This window comes from Wolffia australiana, chromosome 5 (assembly GCF_029677425.1).
Source record: "Wolffia australiana isolate 7733 chromosome 5, ASM2967742v1".
NCBI classification, from domain to species: Eukaryota; Viridiplantae; Streptophyta; class Magnoliopsida; order Alismatales; family Araceae; genus Wolffia; species Wolffia australiana.
In genome coordinates, this window is record NC_135839.1 from 13511326 (window position 1) to 13527585 (window position 16260).

Genomic DNA, 16260 nt, shown 5'->3' on the forward strand with positions numbered 1-16260 from the left:
AAATGGAAAGACATGTTTAAATTTTAATTTAATGTTAATTAAGGTGGGAATGAATTACCGGATTTTTCTGAAATTTTATTAATTTTTTTGGGAATTTATTCGAAGAAGAATTGAATTTTTAAATGGAAAAAGATATAATTATAAAGAAAAATAGTAGTTTAAATCAATTTCTGAAGGCAGAACTTTTTTAAAAGTTTTGGTTTCAAATATGCCCTTAAAACAGCTCTTGGTCGTCCATGGAAGGTGTAAAGTTCCAACTAAAACATGTGCAGGGTTTTTATTGAATTAATCAGGATTTTTGTATGTTTTTTAGGAAATATGGAGGAGAGAGAAAGCAGAGGGCCATATTTTCAATTACTTTTGGGCGGTATCAATTTGTGCGCACCAATTAAAGAAGGGTTTTTTTGCACGAAATGTCAAGTACTGGATTTCACCATGTTACGTGGCACAATATTGGCCTTCAGAAGAGAATCTGAGATTGGCAGAATTATCTCTCTTGGGCGGTAAGTGCACTGCCATGTTCTACATACAAAGCGCATTCACGAGAGGTGATGTGGCATCTTCTGATTGTGTGGCGCTTGTAAAAATGCACATGTAAGTGTGTTTAAAATGTATTGTGTATTTTTTATTTTCTCTTATTCCCAGCAAGGGGTACGTGGTGCGCTGAGAAAGAACCTGCCAAATTTACTCTATTTTTTCCAGCCAATCTGCAATCGATACGCGATTGCGTGTATTGTAAAATTTTAGTTAAATAAATGAATATTTATACAATGGCTCTGATTGGTCAATATTCATTTGTTAATAACTTTTGATCCTGAGGTCGGATTGATCTCAAGTTTTTAGGGATTTGCTCTTTCTATCTGTATGGTTGGATCATTCAGATCAAGCCTACATCGATGAATAAAATGGTATTTTTTACCATTTTACCTCAGTATAAAAGCAGAAATTTGAGTTGAGGAGGTCATTTTGGAAGGGGCTCTTTCACAACTGCAAGACAGAAAGGAGAACCAGCCTGGATCAATTGTATTCGGTACTTTTTACTTCATAGTATTTGAATTTTAGTGTAATTTGGATTAATTGTTAGTGAAATTTTAAATAATTCTTCTTGATCTTGGTCTGAATTTCTAAATTGCTAGGCTTAAGCGGAATGTACAAGTCCTTACTTGGATTAAGAGAAGTGAGCATTGAATTGATCTAACTATTCCAATTGCAAATTAGGCACAAATAAATTATAAAGTTTAATTTCTAGGAAAATTAGATTGTGTTTATGAAATAATAGTTAGTAAATTTGAATACCTAATTCTCCCAAAAAACAAACTAAAACCAAATTTCCTTCCGAGCCCCTCTACTTGACTCCTTTGATCCTTTTTATTGGATCAAAGAAGTCAATCTAGAGCTCCATCTTCTATTCTTCCCATCTCTTCTACCCTCCTCTCTAAATTCTTCATTTAATTAGGGTGATTTGATCTTCATTCGAAATTAAATTAACTCTAATTAGGGTCAAATTATTCAAGTAGATCACTGATTGAATTCCTTACTAGCTTCCTGTGGACAATAACTATACTTATCACTGTACATCTTAAGCTAAAGTTTTATAAATTTTATTGTTTAAGCTAAAATTAACAACGACAAGGTAATTTAATTGGATAATTTACCCCTTATTTTAGGCTTATCAGTCATAATGGACATTCAAGTTGTTGGTCAGGGGGGTTTCTGGCACCCTTGGTCTGAAGAACTGTTATCTCTGTGACAATCATTGTGAGTCGGTTCTATCTTTTTCAAGAATTTGTTTCTTGATTTATTTAGAACTATATCGGATTCCTTCCAGAGGAAATAATAGAGCATTGCTGACACATACTAAATGCTTTTATGGGATATTTCGAATCCCATGTCCATCTAGTTCACCGGCAGGCCTGCTGGGCCAGAACAAAGCCAGAACATACAATCCACCAGTAAATTGGTGATCAAAGAATGTTACTGCTCATCATCTCCAACCAATTTTTTTCAAGCCATTGGCTCAAAGAAAAAAGAGGAAAAACAAAAAACATAGAGAATTGAGGGCTCACCAGGTTTTCCCCAAGCGTACACTTTACTCAAAAGTTCGGACCAGATAAGCATGGAAACTGTCTTCCTTTTGCCTATAGAAAAGTATAATTTACAAAAAATTATTTTTTTATTGCATTCCCAGATTGAAAGCCGCCCTTCATGTCAGAAACCTGGAAAAGAACAAACACATGAGACAGAGCAGCATTCGAATTAACAAAAAGGAAGGTGGTGCCTTAAATGCAGAACAATTGTGGATTTAGAGGTTTCATTTTTATGTTTCCGATCTGTTGAGAGAATTTTTTATTTTCTTCATGAAAATAAATACCTATAAATTATTGTCTCATGAATGTGGCTGGGCTTAACAGGCCTCCACTTCTCAAATCCCCCGTGCCGGATCACTCAGCTTCACAAACTTTACTGACCCATCCCCACCACATGTGAGAAACCCACCAGAAACAACTTGAATGTCCGTAACGGCGGCCTGGGATTTAAGGACCACGATTAAGACTAATGATAGATTTATCTTTGAAGCACATAACCAAGATATGTAATAAAGAAATCATACCCTAGCAATTCCTCCATAACCTCGTGAACTAGGTTGGAGAAAGGTATGTCTCTCGTGCATCTTCTTCCAGTGAAATAGCATCTCACACCTTCTGGCATCCCACAGTTTAACATCCCCATCTTTGCCGCCTGTTAGTATCAAGCTTGTCGAGGGAACGGGCACAATCTTTGTGACGCTTCCTTCATTTGTAGAGATTGGAAAACATTAGATAAAGCCCAAAAATATAATAAATGAAAAAAGAGTAATTAAGAGTGACCCACCTTGATGTGCGCTGGGTTCTTGCCAAATCATCCCATTCTTCCCATACATTACATAACGGATGTCATAGAGAGCAATATCACCATTATTGCCACCAGTGATCAGCAACGGACACATTAGGCCGAATCCAATGTCATTGTCGAACACAGAGAGAGATCGAGCACCACCTGGAGGAATCAGCCAATTGAAAATTATTGTGGGTGGAGCACAGACTGTGATAGCTTTTCTAGGAAAAATGTGTTATTGTTAAGCATTTTTGGTGGACAATGATGTTGATGATGGCTAATTCAACTGATCGATGACTATGATGATGACATCTATTGAAGTCAGATGATGATGGCGACAACAATGACACAATGTGTTGCACCATCACAGTTTTGAAACAAATGGCGATAATTATAATGACAGTCCTATAAATCAGATGACGATGAAAATGATGATTATTCATGAGCTAATGGATGACAATGACATTGACTGCACTGAAAATCCAGATGAGAATCATCATCATTCACTAGTCATTGTCCACTTGTCATCATCATCATCATCGTCCACTTGTCATTCTCATTGTCATCAGCATCATCTTCACCATCAATGTTTCTTTTATCAAAGTGATACAGAAGATTGTGTTGACATAAGTAATGGTTGAGATTATACCTTCATGACAAGTAAGAAAAGTGTGAGATGCAGATGGTGGCACCAAGGTATCCCATATGACGACATTTGCATTGGTTGTATTATGTCCAGCAGCAGCAATAATTGATCCACTCCCCGCAATAAAAGCAACGGCCCTGTTTCATAACAGCATTCATTTTTAATGGCTTTAAATAAGTGAGACTATCAAAGGGAAGAACAACATACGATGCATGCTTGTTAAAGCACAAGGACGACCCTACAGGGTGGACATTGCTCCTTCCTCCAACCTCAAGCTGCCACGTGCAGACAGTGCCATCTAGTGCCACAGTGGCAAAACGCTGACCATAGGTATCAAATTGGACGTCAGATATAGATGCAAGAGCATATGGCGGAGGGACGTTGGCTGCTGGGAGAACTCCGTAGGTTGCTGTTGCTTTCTCCTTTCCAAACTACAGATTCAAGAAATAACTTGTGAAAACAATTCCGACAAAGTAGAATTTTGGATAAACGTTCTCTTCTTACCTCCCATAGATAAACATGGGTATTGCTCGATCCAACGAGAAATAATGGCTTTGAAGGATGACTGCTCAAGGCCCTGGTACGTATATTATCAACAGTGGCAGGAGGATCCTTGAAATCTTCGAAATCTGACTGCTCTCCCCATCCTAAGCCAGAGGCGGCAACACCAGCATAGCCTGGAACTCCAAACGCGCCGAAAGCAGTTAAATCTCTTCCTACGGTTGCCCCTCCAAGACCGAGGTGGGCCCCTCTTCTACTGCCGAGCCCAATCCCAGGAGATACATAAGTAGGGATTGGCGTTGATTCCGACCCTGCCCAACCCTCCTCAGGCCAATCACAATCCATCCATATGCTTTGGGCTTGAGACTTGGGAAAATTAGTTGTCTTCCAATTAAGAAAGACAAGCCCCTGGGAAATAGAAATTAAATTTCTCAAATAGAGATCAAACATATATGGTGCAAAGAATCACTGCACTTTGAGCAAAGTTTTAGCGGCTTAAAGATAGGACAGCCCAAAAATACATAATCCAATAAAATCACTATAATTATAGAGACATAAAAAACACCCATGACGCATGCACTGTTGTTTGCAAGGAATACTCACCTTCCGATTGCTTGCTAGAGCAACTTGGCTTTCATCTGTAGAATTGATGGATATAGCCTGCACCAAGAAGTCAGTGAGCTATTGCCAAAAGTGAGTGAAGACATGATATCTCACCAAGAATGTGGGTAATGATGTAAGAGAGAACACAACTAGGGGAAAAAAGGAAATTCCAGGGAAAGAATTTAGAAAAGTCCAAAAGAATACTCTGTGTTTGATACACATGATGCCAGAAGAATGTATACATCAACTTTCAACCATACATTCCATGTTGAAGCTAGTTTTTGCTTGAAATAAATCTATAAATTTAATACTCGAACAATGTAGGCTAAGAATCAACGGTTGAAGTATCAGATCAGAGAGGTAATAATCTGAACAAAATCATAAATAGAGAAGGTTATGCTATGGGTTGTAGCATGTGCAGATAAGAATGTTTTTAAAAATGAAAGCATCTATATCTTTCAAAAAAAAAGAAAAGCATTTACCTCGAAGAGTTCCCCATTTTTTTTATACATTTCATGTGAGTCATAAAAAATGTTTCCTCTGATTGAGACAGAAGAATTTTGTCTTTGTTCATCGTCATTTGAGCTCTCCGGCAATAAACCCCCAATGATATCATTCCAGACAACATTCTGCTTCGTACGATCAGAATGGAAGAAATTTATTTCTTCAGCGGAGAAGCATGCCTGTATTTCTTCATGATCAACAGAAATTGTCCAGAGTTTTTGTAATAGAGACTTTTCATTGACATCCTCCGTTAGTTGCAGAGTAGACATATTCGGTCCAGACTCTTTGTATTTGTGTAGCCAACCAAATATGCCAACTATTTCCCCCAGCTCCACTTTCCTATTAAGCAGTGATCTCAAATATCTCTTCAAGGTGGAAGAAATATAATCGAGAGATGATATCAACAAATCAGGGTGGAAGGAAGCAATGCTGTCATCTTCATTGCTTTCAAAACTAAGAAGACCAAGTTCTTTTCTAAAGAAAGCAGAAAATTTTCTCCATAGCGAAAAACTGATAAGCAGCCATTGTTCATCATCAGGCGGCAAGCACAGCAAATGATTTGACGGGCACTCATCATGCAAAGATTCCAGATTTACCTCCTCGTGATTGGTAGAAGCACTTAATACAGCAAATGATGAAGTCTGACGCAGAAATTCCGAGACATCAGGAAAAGATTCCTTACCATTGACCGAATTAAGGATTGGAAGGGTAAGTAAAGTGAGCAGTTTGAGATCTTTACAAACCCATGCCAAAGATAAATGCAAAAATATTTCAAGGAAATCAAGAATATGGGAGGTTTTACAAGCAGATGAACACAAAAGTAATTTAAACCCAGTTAAATATTTGATGATTCTTCTCAATGTTGAGGATGTATCGTTGCTCTGACTGTTCATGATTTTGCTACTGCTTGGTCGACAATCCGAAACTTTCACTGTATTTGTGAATCCGATCAATGAAACATACCGACTAACAAAAATACAGATTTCTTCCATAGATTTTCCCAGTCGATTCAAGAGTTCAACATCTTCAGAAAAATTTTGAGAAGTAGCTTGGAGTACTACATGATATCCGAGTGAGAGGAACATATGATTATTGGCATAAAGAAATATCTGTAAAGTTAGAACACAAAAATGATAGTCAGGCTTAGAGAGTTTTTTCCTCAAATGCAGAATAATGAAAATGAATATTACCAAGTTCATCAGCTCAACTAGATCTATTGAGTACTTTTCAGCTAACTTTGATACTGCAAACCAAATATGGGACGCAGATTTTGCCATTTTCTCTTGATTTTCCTCCCAGATATGCTCCATCACCAATTTCGAAAGATACTGCATTGCAATATTTAATTTAAACTTGTGGTCTAAGCTTATTGCGACATCTTCCGCCACCCAATTGCAACCGTAATCTGAAATTGGATTTATTCCGCTGAGATGATTTTCCTTCACCATGGTCAGCGGGCCCTTGCCCTCGTAAGAGCTAGAAGATGTAGAGTCAAGAGCTTCAAGCTAAAAAAAACAAACAGATTTAGGCAAATATAGTCTGAATAATTAATCATGACTAATTAAATCCAATGCTTCACTGGACCAGAAAATGATAGAGCATTAAATATTTAAAAATCATTTAACAATTTAGATCAAGTAAAATTAATACATAACATAACGTGAAATGCTAAAAAACATAACTAGTACACTAGGCTATTCATTATTGAGAAAACCATACACTTCCATCCGTATGAAACTTAAAAACTATACTTTAAAATCATGCAGTTGCCGAATCCAGGCAGAAAATAAATGGTTTCACATTAAAATCATGGAAGAAGCTGAACCCTATAGTGATTTTCATGATGTTTGCAGAACCAGAACTTTGGAGTCAAAAGTAAAGGTGACAGAGAACATAGTTGTAAGTTTTCGTTGTATCTGATTTAAGGCGGAAAAATTGCGTAGCTTCCCATATTGGACGAAATGAGAAATCAAAAATGAGAAAATTTTAAAGATTGTTTTTCAGGACAAGCAGAACCTTCATCAAGCGTACATATCAAAAGAAATAGGCTTAATAATGTGGTTCTTGCTTTGGATAAATAAGACATTGCGCTACCAAAAGAAACATCTATGTTCGAGGTTATGATAAACATTCACCAAACTATTGATAGTAATAATTCCCTTCAATATTAGTATATTATCCCCGTGATCAATTTTTTCCTCAAGAAAATAGCATACGCCAAATATCAAAGGATGTATTCTGACGTCTGTATTTATAGATCATAAAGATTTTTGAGAGGACAAATGTAGGAAAAATTATCCAATAACCTTTCCCTCTTTGATAATTCCTGAATCAAATCATAACCTCATACGATAATCCCTCAGCTTTTAAGAGGGATATCTGGGATGACAATTCTAGACGATGTCTTGATTAGACATGACTACATTATGAACTAGAAAGAAACCATCCGATCTATTTTTAAATGAACATACAAACTTCAGGTGGCCAAAATGGGGAAAAACCAAGTAACTTCAATGCTCATGATACTTTCTGCTGAGGAATGGATCCAAAAGAAATAAGAGGCATTTTTATGGCCTAACCCTCAATCAATTCAAAAACTGGTTACTAAAAACATCAAGCAAATAATTAAAAATAAATGATTAGTAGCTTTCAGTGACCAAGTTATGGGGGGAGTAACTCAAGATATGCTTACAGAAAACCCAGATCTGAAGGATGCAATGATGCGCATTGATTTCGCCCAATTTGATAGCACGGATGACTGGTGATCTCCTACAGCAGCCCGTAAACCAATCTTTGTTGATAGCATTTCAAGGTATTCGCTGATGTTTGCATCCAAGAATGTAATAGAAGAATATTGTAATTCATAATGTTGAACATCTGCATTCAGTGCGAGCAGCCTCTTGAATGAGTTAGTCCAGTTTCCCAATGATAACTGCAGATAGGAATTCAGAGAAAACTAAAAAGTTGAGTAAATTATAGTTTATCAAATGATTAATTCATAGAAATTAAAAGAGGACTCCAAACTTCCCAACCTCTAGCACACTTGCAAGCCAAAAATCGTTCTTTTGGATCGCATTTGGTAGCAAAATATTTGTTACTAGCTCATTCTCTAGAGACCCACCATAGCCCTGAACAAGCCGGCAAATCAACAAAGCAAGTTGCTCATCCCCAAGATTTTTCGCACAGACGTTAACGGCAGAAGACACATCCCCTCCAAGTAAGAAAAAGGCAACAGCTAGCTCTAGTTGGTGCTTTCCCATCAGGACATATGCATTTTTTAAAGCAGCTAGTTTATTTCTGTCTTCCTGCACATACAAATGATTGTGAGACAAGCCAAAGATGCAAAAGTATTCTAATGAATCATCAATACAGCAATCTACGCTATTGTGCAGTCATAAAGCAAGAAGCCAGATAGAAATTCTTGACACTTGGACATCACGATCCTGTCCCCACAATTTTCTCTGTTCCCCATTGAGGACAAGGTGGCTGTCTGTGAGAGAGAAAATAGACGCAAGATGAAAATACTGATAAATCCCCTTTACAAATGTTGCAAACTTGGGAAAACTACTAACCCCTAAAGAACAAAGAGATGCCTCAGGATTAAGGGTTGGCACCAAGAAACCAAGAGTAGCGGAATCGGGGAAGATGTTGGGGGTAGTGGACTGTCAATGCTGAGTATGAGGGAACATTAATGGGAAACGGGGTGGGCCGGCGCACAAATGGGAGAGGCTGATGGACTATTAAGTTTTTTTTTTTGAAAACATGTGAGGCGGTCACCCGAACAAATCGGTAACCACTTGACAAGTACATGGTTCGAGCCCTAGGGCTCTATTACATGTATACATTTTCCTCTTCCCTCTCCATCCCCGTCACAAGGAAAACCATGATGCTATGAGACCTTCTATCTCATGGGCAAGCCCGTCTGTAGAGGCCTTCCCCCTTCGGAAGATCACCTCATTTCTGTGTAGCCAGATTCCCCAGAGCACTGTCAGCGCTCAAGCCCCCACTTCTCTACGTTTGGGACCGGTCCTCTGCATGGACTCCCAAAAGGCCTCCTCTGATAACCCGTTCACCGCCAACTGTGCTTGGGTGGCCCAAACTGTGCGTGCGAAAGGGCATCCAAAAAATAAATGATTGAAATCCCGTCGTCTCTCGTGCACAACATGCATACCATCGGGGCATCTGGATACATCTTCTTGAGAAAGACGCGGGTCATCAGTCTCTTTCGGAGCAAGAGCCACCCAAAAATCTTGACCTTAAGCGGAACCTTAAGATGCCAGATGGCTCGACACGCCTGGATCATATTTGTGTCTTCCTCGTTGCCCTGTCGGATCCATGCATAGGCTTTCCCCACTGAGAAAGGAGCTCTTGTCCAATCCGAACCATCAGATTCCCCCGGGTTAGGGTGGATCTGACTTAGAGCTTGTTGCAAGCCCAAGAAATCAGTTAGTCGTTGGTCTGACAAGGCACCTTCAAACCTCAGATTCCAGGTACTGTCCTAGCATTCACCTACTGTAGCCTCGGGGCAATGCGCGAGTGCAAATAGCCATTGCCTATTCGGACAGAGTAGAACTCCTGGAATTTGGGAAGATTTGTCTGAGGCCTCGCCAGAATGCTGACGCCCCCTTGATTGGGTCTATTTTCTTATCCCACTTCAATCCCCGACCATACTTGTCCCTCAAAATCTGTATGGTGAGGTCATCGCTTGGTTGCATGATCCTCCTCACCCACTTTGCCAATAATGCCGTATTCATGCTTTGGATATGCAATACTCTTAGTCCGCCATGTTTGGTGGGCCTGCATACGGTATCCCATGCAACCAGTGCGAGCCCTCGACTCTGGTCGGTACAAGTGCCTTTCCAGAGGAAGCGTCTCATCAAGCCTTCGAGTCTCTGGCCGATTTCAGTAGGCATCTTGAATGCGGAGAGATAGAATTTAGGGATTGCTGACAGGACTGCCCACAGTAGCACCAACCTACCGCCTTTGGACAACACTTTGGCTTGCCATCCTTCCAATCGCCTCTCGACCTTCTCTATCACTGGCAGCCAATCCACCCTAGTCATCCACCCTCTAGTTAACGACAGACCCAAGTATCTCATAGGGAGGCTACCGATCGGTGTTCCCAGCGCCTCTGCACATTGAGCCTCCTCCTCCAAAGAAAGGCCACAGCTCACAAATGCAGACTATTAAGTTAATGAGCATAGAGGAAAGCTCTCGAATGTAGCACATTGCATTTCTGTTTCTCTTTCATACACATTGGCTTATCGTACCTTATCTGAATGATAAACACTCACCAGGTGAAATGAAGACCCTACCTTTTAACTGTTAGAAGTTTTTTTATTATTTCTTCAAGTCTTCCAATTTTGTGGTACCCTATGAAGCAGATCTAAAATAATATGGAATAATAATGACTTAATTCTCACATACATATAGCCTGACCCTTTGCCCTTACACACAATAATGAGCTGATACAAACCTTGATTTAGGTCTGAACAGACCGGAGAAGAGGAAATGCTGAAAAGAGGCAGGGATAGGCGGGGATGATCCGCATGGAGATGCGATGAAGTAGAGAGGATTGTGAAAGAAGTGGATTTTAAGGCTTTCTGAGGAGAACTGAGACTTGAGATGAGAAACTGAGAACATAACTGCAACCATTCGATTCAATGCTCAGATGCCCTCGTAAGGGGTACATGTGACAGAGAGAAGTATCTATTTAAAGAGAAGTACACATCCAAGAGAAGGACCAAAATACCTGCATAGCTGAAGTGGCAAAACTAATAGTAGAAATCTAGAGGGTTGGACAGAGATTATGGAAGCAAAAGGGATAGAGCATGGAGAGAGAGCATGGAAGCAGGACCCTGCCACCCTAGGAATTGGAGAAAGACAATAGAAACCTAGTAAGACAAACTCGATTTTATAAAGAAAGGTTCCCACTCCTTAAATAGTAGGGAGCCCGGATACAATTTTATACAAAACACCCTTATCTTCAACACTCCACCACAATCTGAAGAATAAATTTCTCATTCAAAGCTTGGAGATGAGCCAGAGATAAAGGCAGATGATAACACAAGAAAGACACACCAGATGGATGACAGAGAGTTGACAATAAAGTAGCAAATGCCAGTCATCAGAGGATGCCTTCGACAGTGAAGAGCTGATGCTTCGTGTTGAATGTATAGGCAAATTATAAGCCTAAAATAAAAAAATTCTCTGTCTTCCCTTATCAGGTCCGGGTAGACCCATTACCCGATTCCTTGTCGGAATAACGGCTAATTTTAATAGCCGTTATAACTGGCCGTTATTAACGGCTGATTGTCCCTCTATAAAAGAGGGACAAACTATGATTTCCTCAATTATCCTTTTATCTCTTAATACAAGCCTATTTTCTTGTTCTTCCCCTTCTTCTGCTTCACCCTCTCTCTCTCTCTCTCACTGTGCTACAAGATTTAACATGGTATCAGAGCTAGGTCAGTGATTGATTGAGAAGTGTTGAAGATCACTGGAGCTGGAGTTCATCCCACGGGAGGATCTTCTACTCATTCTATTTTTCTTAAGAAGTCATGGCAGAAGAAACTGCACAATTCTCCTCGACTTCTCAAATGGGGCCATCATCAGGTAATCAGATTTTACTTCCTGATAGATGGCTTACACCTCTCCCAGTAATTGCCAAATGCAATATCTTCAATGGGAATAATCTCCTATTATGGGAGAGAAATGTTCAAGCTGCTTTGAGGCCCAGGAAACTTATATGTCATCTCACAGAAGAAGGTCCTTGTGAAACTCATCTTCATTTCCAGAAATGGATAATGGAGGAGGAGTTTGTCTTTGCATGGTTATTAGACTCCATTTCATCAGAGAAAATAGCAAGATATGCTACATAAGAGACAGAAAAAGGGTTATGGAAAGCAATTCGTCGAAGTCATTCAAAAAGAGATGACAAGACGAAGATCATTGATCTCATAGTAAAAGCCTATAATCTCAAGCAAGGAGATATGGATGTTCTGACCTACTCAAACAAGCTGAGGGAGATCCATAATGAGCTGGATCACTGCCGGCCACCATCAACAGACCCAGTCGCCAGAACACATGAAGCAACAAATCAGCTGTCAGTTCTTACAAGGGCTCCGACCTGAATTTGAGATAATCCGAAGTCAATTATATAACAGGGAGGAGGAGCCCACCTTTCACCAGGCAGTGACTAAGGTCATGCAAGAGGAAAGTCGTCTGAATGCATCTCGAAGCACTATTGAGAGTGCAGCATATGCTACATAGAGTCAGATTCCTGCTGGAACTGAAAAATTGAACAAAGAAGAATTATTTTGCAACTACAGCAAAAGAAGGGGCCATGCCAAGGATCAGTGTTGGAAGCTTCATGGAAAGCCACCACACATTGCCAGAGCGCACCTAGCTCAACAAGGAGCAACAAATTCAGATAATTATCCCTTAGCCCAGGATGTCCAGAAGATGCTTCAAGAATTTCAGACCTTGAAGACAATCATCAACTCTGGTGCTGTCATTGGATCGACATCCATGGCTAACTCTGGTAAAAAGGAAATTCTTACTCATATTACTTTTTTCACTAGGAATCCAGGAAAAGCCTGGATCCTAGACTCAGGAGCAACAAGAAGAGAAAACTTCATGACATATGAAAAACTTGTTCCTGGCAAGCATATTCAAACTGCTGATGGCACACTACTTCCAGTCGTGGGCATTGGAAATATGAACATCCAACCCATTGGGGAAATAAAAAATGTATTTCATGTCCCAAAATTGTTTGTAAGCCTAGTCTCTGTACAAAAGCTTGCAAAAGTAAGGGAGTATAATATCCTATTTGATAATCTGGATGCCTACTTATGTCATAAGGACCTAGGGTGGAAGATTGGACTAGCTAAAGTCCAACAAGGCCTCTACTACCTACCTTGGAAGTCTTCCAGCACTCTGCTAAGAGATGAACTGATGGGGGACCATCCCGGAGACGTCACGACCGGACGACATCAGCCTCGCCGAGCTGCTCGCGCCGATGCTCGCCACCCGGGGTTTAAGTACCCCGCGTAAGCATCCCTATCTTACTTGCTTTTGTTTATGTTTTTGTTTGTGTTTTTGGATTTCATGGACTGGGCCGGTGTTGGGCGTCGTCCTCGTCTTTTACTTTTATGTTTCAATTTTATTTTCAAATTGTAAGGAGAGGCTGAACCACGTCTCGCGACGGTTCGTCCTCTCCCCACGTTCACTTGGCACCTACCCTCACTATATAAGGGGATAGCAGGCCCAAGAGAACACTTGAGTCATTTGTTGAAAGAATTTTACAACTCTTGTCTCCACCTATCGTAGTGAGTAGAGCGTAGAGGGAAATTGGCTATTCCCGCCCACGTCGAGATCACTCCGTGGTGTAGAGCCTGCAATTTTCCACGTCGAGATCACTCCGTGGGGAACGTGTTCAAGCGCACCGTCGAGATCACTCCGGTACGAGGAAAGAAATTCAAGAAAGTCGCCCGCGCCTAGAGCTGAAGACTTCCTTGTCAAGAACACTCCGAGGGAGCCCGAGGCCGAAGACTCGGAGCCGACGCTTGCCTTCCACGGGGTCCTCCAGATCCCACCAAGGCTGTCAAGAATCATCAAGAAACTTACGTTCTTGAAGGCTTCTCGGGGCAGTTTCTGATCAAGAAGACCAAGAAGGACCTCTTCCTGGGATCAATCTCTGCCGGGCGCCATCAAGAACCGCTCCACCCATCTCCAAGATCTGCCGATCACCATCTCCGCCAGCGCCGCCCGCCAACTCCGCCGGCCTCCGCCCTGTCGCGCTCAATCACCCGCCCTCTCCGTGTGCCATCTACTCTCGCTCGCCAGCCCTCGCTAAGGCGCCCACCCGCGCGCGCCGGTCACCCACCTGGACGCTGGTCGCCCCCGCGCACGGCCAGCGCTCACCCACCGCCCGTGCCGCGCGACCCTCTCACGACGGCACGCCCATTCGCCGCCAGACACCGGCGCCCGCTTGCCTGCCGCGCTCAGACGCTCGCCCTCGCCGCGGGCCGCCCGCGCCCACGCCCGAGCGCCGCACATCTGCGCGTCTGCTCCCGCCGAGCGCCACACACCCGCGCGCCTGCCAGGACGCCGCACGCCCGTGCGCCTGTCCGAGCACCGAACGCCGCGCGCCCGCCCGCGTGTTCACGCCGACCGGCACCCACGTCCCGCACGAAGGCCGGGCGTGAAACCCCATTGGGCAAGCCAGGTCACAGCGTCCTCCGGTCCTGCGCCCTTCCGACCAGTCTCCTCATCCGTCGTCACTTCCCTCCTCGACATTGACTCTGACGTGAACGGCGCCTCAGACTATCGACATTAAGGTACCTTCTCGTCTCCCCTCCATCATTTCCAGTATTATGACCGCTTTCAGTGTCGTCATCTGCTATCTCGTCCACTGCCCATTTTCTATATAATCTACGAATAGGATAGCTACCATCGTCGAGAGATAGGGCCTTCTTGTGGTTGATAGGATAATCAGTGATTTAGATGCCGAACGCCCTAGGGCCGTCTAACGCCCCTCACTGCCTAGTCGTCGAGTCGGTCCAGCGGGTCATTGGGAGTTTGATCTAGGATCAATATCTCGCCATTGATCGTCGTGGATTTATCTCCCTACACTGTGGATAGTCATATTTGCTCATTCGAGGTCTCCATCTTTTGCGCATACATTCATATAAACATCACGAACCTGTCCATCGATTCCTGTGGCGTAATACGAGCCGACCGATCCCGGCAGGTCGTATTACATCATGAACCCAAGGTTGCAACTATATCATCCCAAGACTCTATTATGGAGATCCATCAAAGAATGGGTCACCCTTCTTATCACCTCCTAAAACATATGTACCCTGACTTATTTAAGGGAATTTTTGTAGAAAACATTATTTGTGAATCTTGTCAATTGGGAAAATTTAAGAGTTCCCTGTCCTCCTAGTACCACTAGAATGACCGAACCATTTCAAAAGATCCATTGTGATGTCTGGGGACCATCCCCCAAACTAGAGATACTAGGACATCGATATTTCCTAGTATGTACCGATGACTATAGTCGATATAGCTGGGTTTTTTTACTCAAACATAAAACTGAAGTTACCAAGAATCTGAAAGGACCATGTAACCTCATCAAACAACAATTTGGGTATCCAGTTCAAGGACTCAGAACTGACAATGCAAAAGATTTCCTTAATAATGAGTTAATGGAGTTTTTCAGAGCTGAAGGGATAAGACATGAGACTTCATGTCCATATACCCAACAACAAAATGGTCTAGCTGAAAGGAAAATAGGAGATATTGTGGATAAGGGGAGAACTCTCCTTATCCATGGCAATGTTCTGATACGATCCCGATTTGAGACCGTATCTTGTGCAATGTAAATCGCCCAAATCGTAATGCAATTGATTCAATTTCAAAATCGTTGTCCAAAGGAGAGTGGAGAGGATGAGAGGTTCCCGGGGTAAGAGAAGAACGGGAATGGTCGGGGGAAGGCCAAGCTGAGGGGTTAGGGATCGGCCAGAGACGAGCCGTCTGAAGACGCGGTGAGGGAGAGACGATCACGATGACAGGGACCGTAGAGAAAGATAGAGCTTGGGCAAGATGAGAGGAGGGGAGGGAAAACAATCACTCAATATCAACTTCTAGTCCTCCCTCCCACAAGGAGGGCTATGCTATATAAAGGAAACATAGCCAAATGACGATAATGCCCCCACGTGGGCCCGGGAAATCCTATCATGTTCCTGCAAGCTTATGGGGCTTTGCAGTAATGACAGCCACACACCTTATAAATTGTCTCCCTTCTAGAGTCTTAAATTTCAAAAGTCCTCTAGAAATACTAGAAACATACTATCCAAATGTGCAACTTAAAACTGGTTTACCAGCCAAGACATTTGGCTGTGTTGGATATGTGCACAACCATACACATAAACAGAACAAATGGTCTATGAAAGGACTAAAATGTGTCTTCCTTGGATATTCGACTACTCAAAAGGGATACAAGTCGTATCACCCTATTACCGGAAAATACATGAAAAATCGATGTAGTATTCGATGAAAAATCGTTTTACTATAAACCCCAAGGAACTGAGGCTCATAGTGAGATATCTCAATTACTCAATAAT

The 16260-nt window shown here is 41.8% G+C and overlaps 1 protein-coding gene across 2 annotated transcripts in view; it reads right to left on the reverse strand.

Annotated features, from left to right (window-relative positions):
- Positions 1-1940: 1940 nt before the first annotated feature.
- Positions 1941-16260, reverse strand: part of LOC144703284 (transducin family protein / WD-40 repeat family protein) — a 34103-nt gene continuing 19783 nt past the window's right edge. For both annotated transcript variants that reach the window (XM_078575429.1, XM_078575428.1), the window contains 12 exons: positions 8161-8433; positions 7821-8060; positions 6319-6633; positions 5107-6237; positions 4625-4681; positions 4025-4429; positions 3728-3951; positions 3524-3657; positions 2872-3036; positions 2612-2790; positions 2372-2527; positions 1941-2216 (listed from right to left, as the gene is read on the reverse strand). In XM_078575429.1, the coding sequence (XP_078431555.1) occupies positions 2423-2527; positions 2612-2790; positions 2872-3036; positions 3524-3657; positions 3728-3951; positions 4025-4429; positions 4625-4681; positions 5107-6237; positions 6319-6633; positions 7821-8060; positions 8161-8433 (3228 nt within the window). In that variant the 3' untranslated portion in view covers positions 1941-2216; positions 2372-2422. The remainder of the gene's footprint in view (positions 2217-2371; positions 2528-2611; positions 2791-2871; positions 3037-3523; positions 3658-3727; positions 3952-4024; positions 4430-4624; positions 4682-5106; positions 6238-6318; positions 6634-7820; positions 8061-8160; positions 8434-16260) is intronic.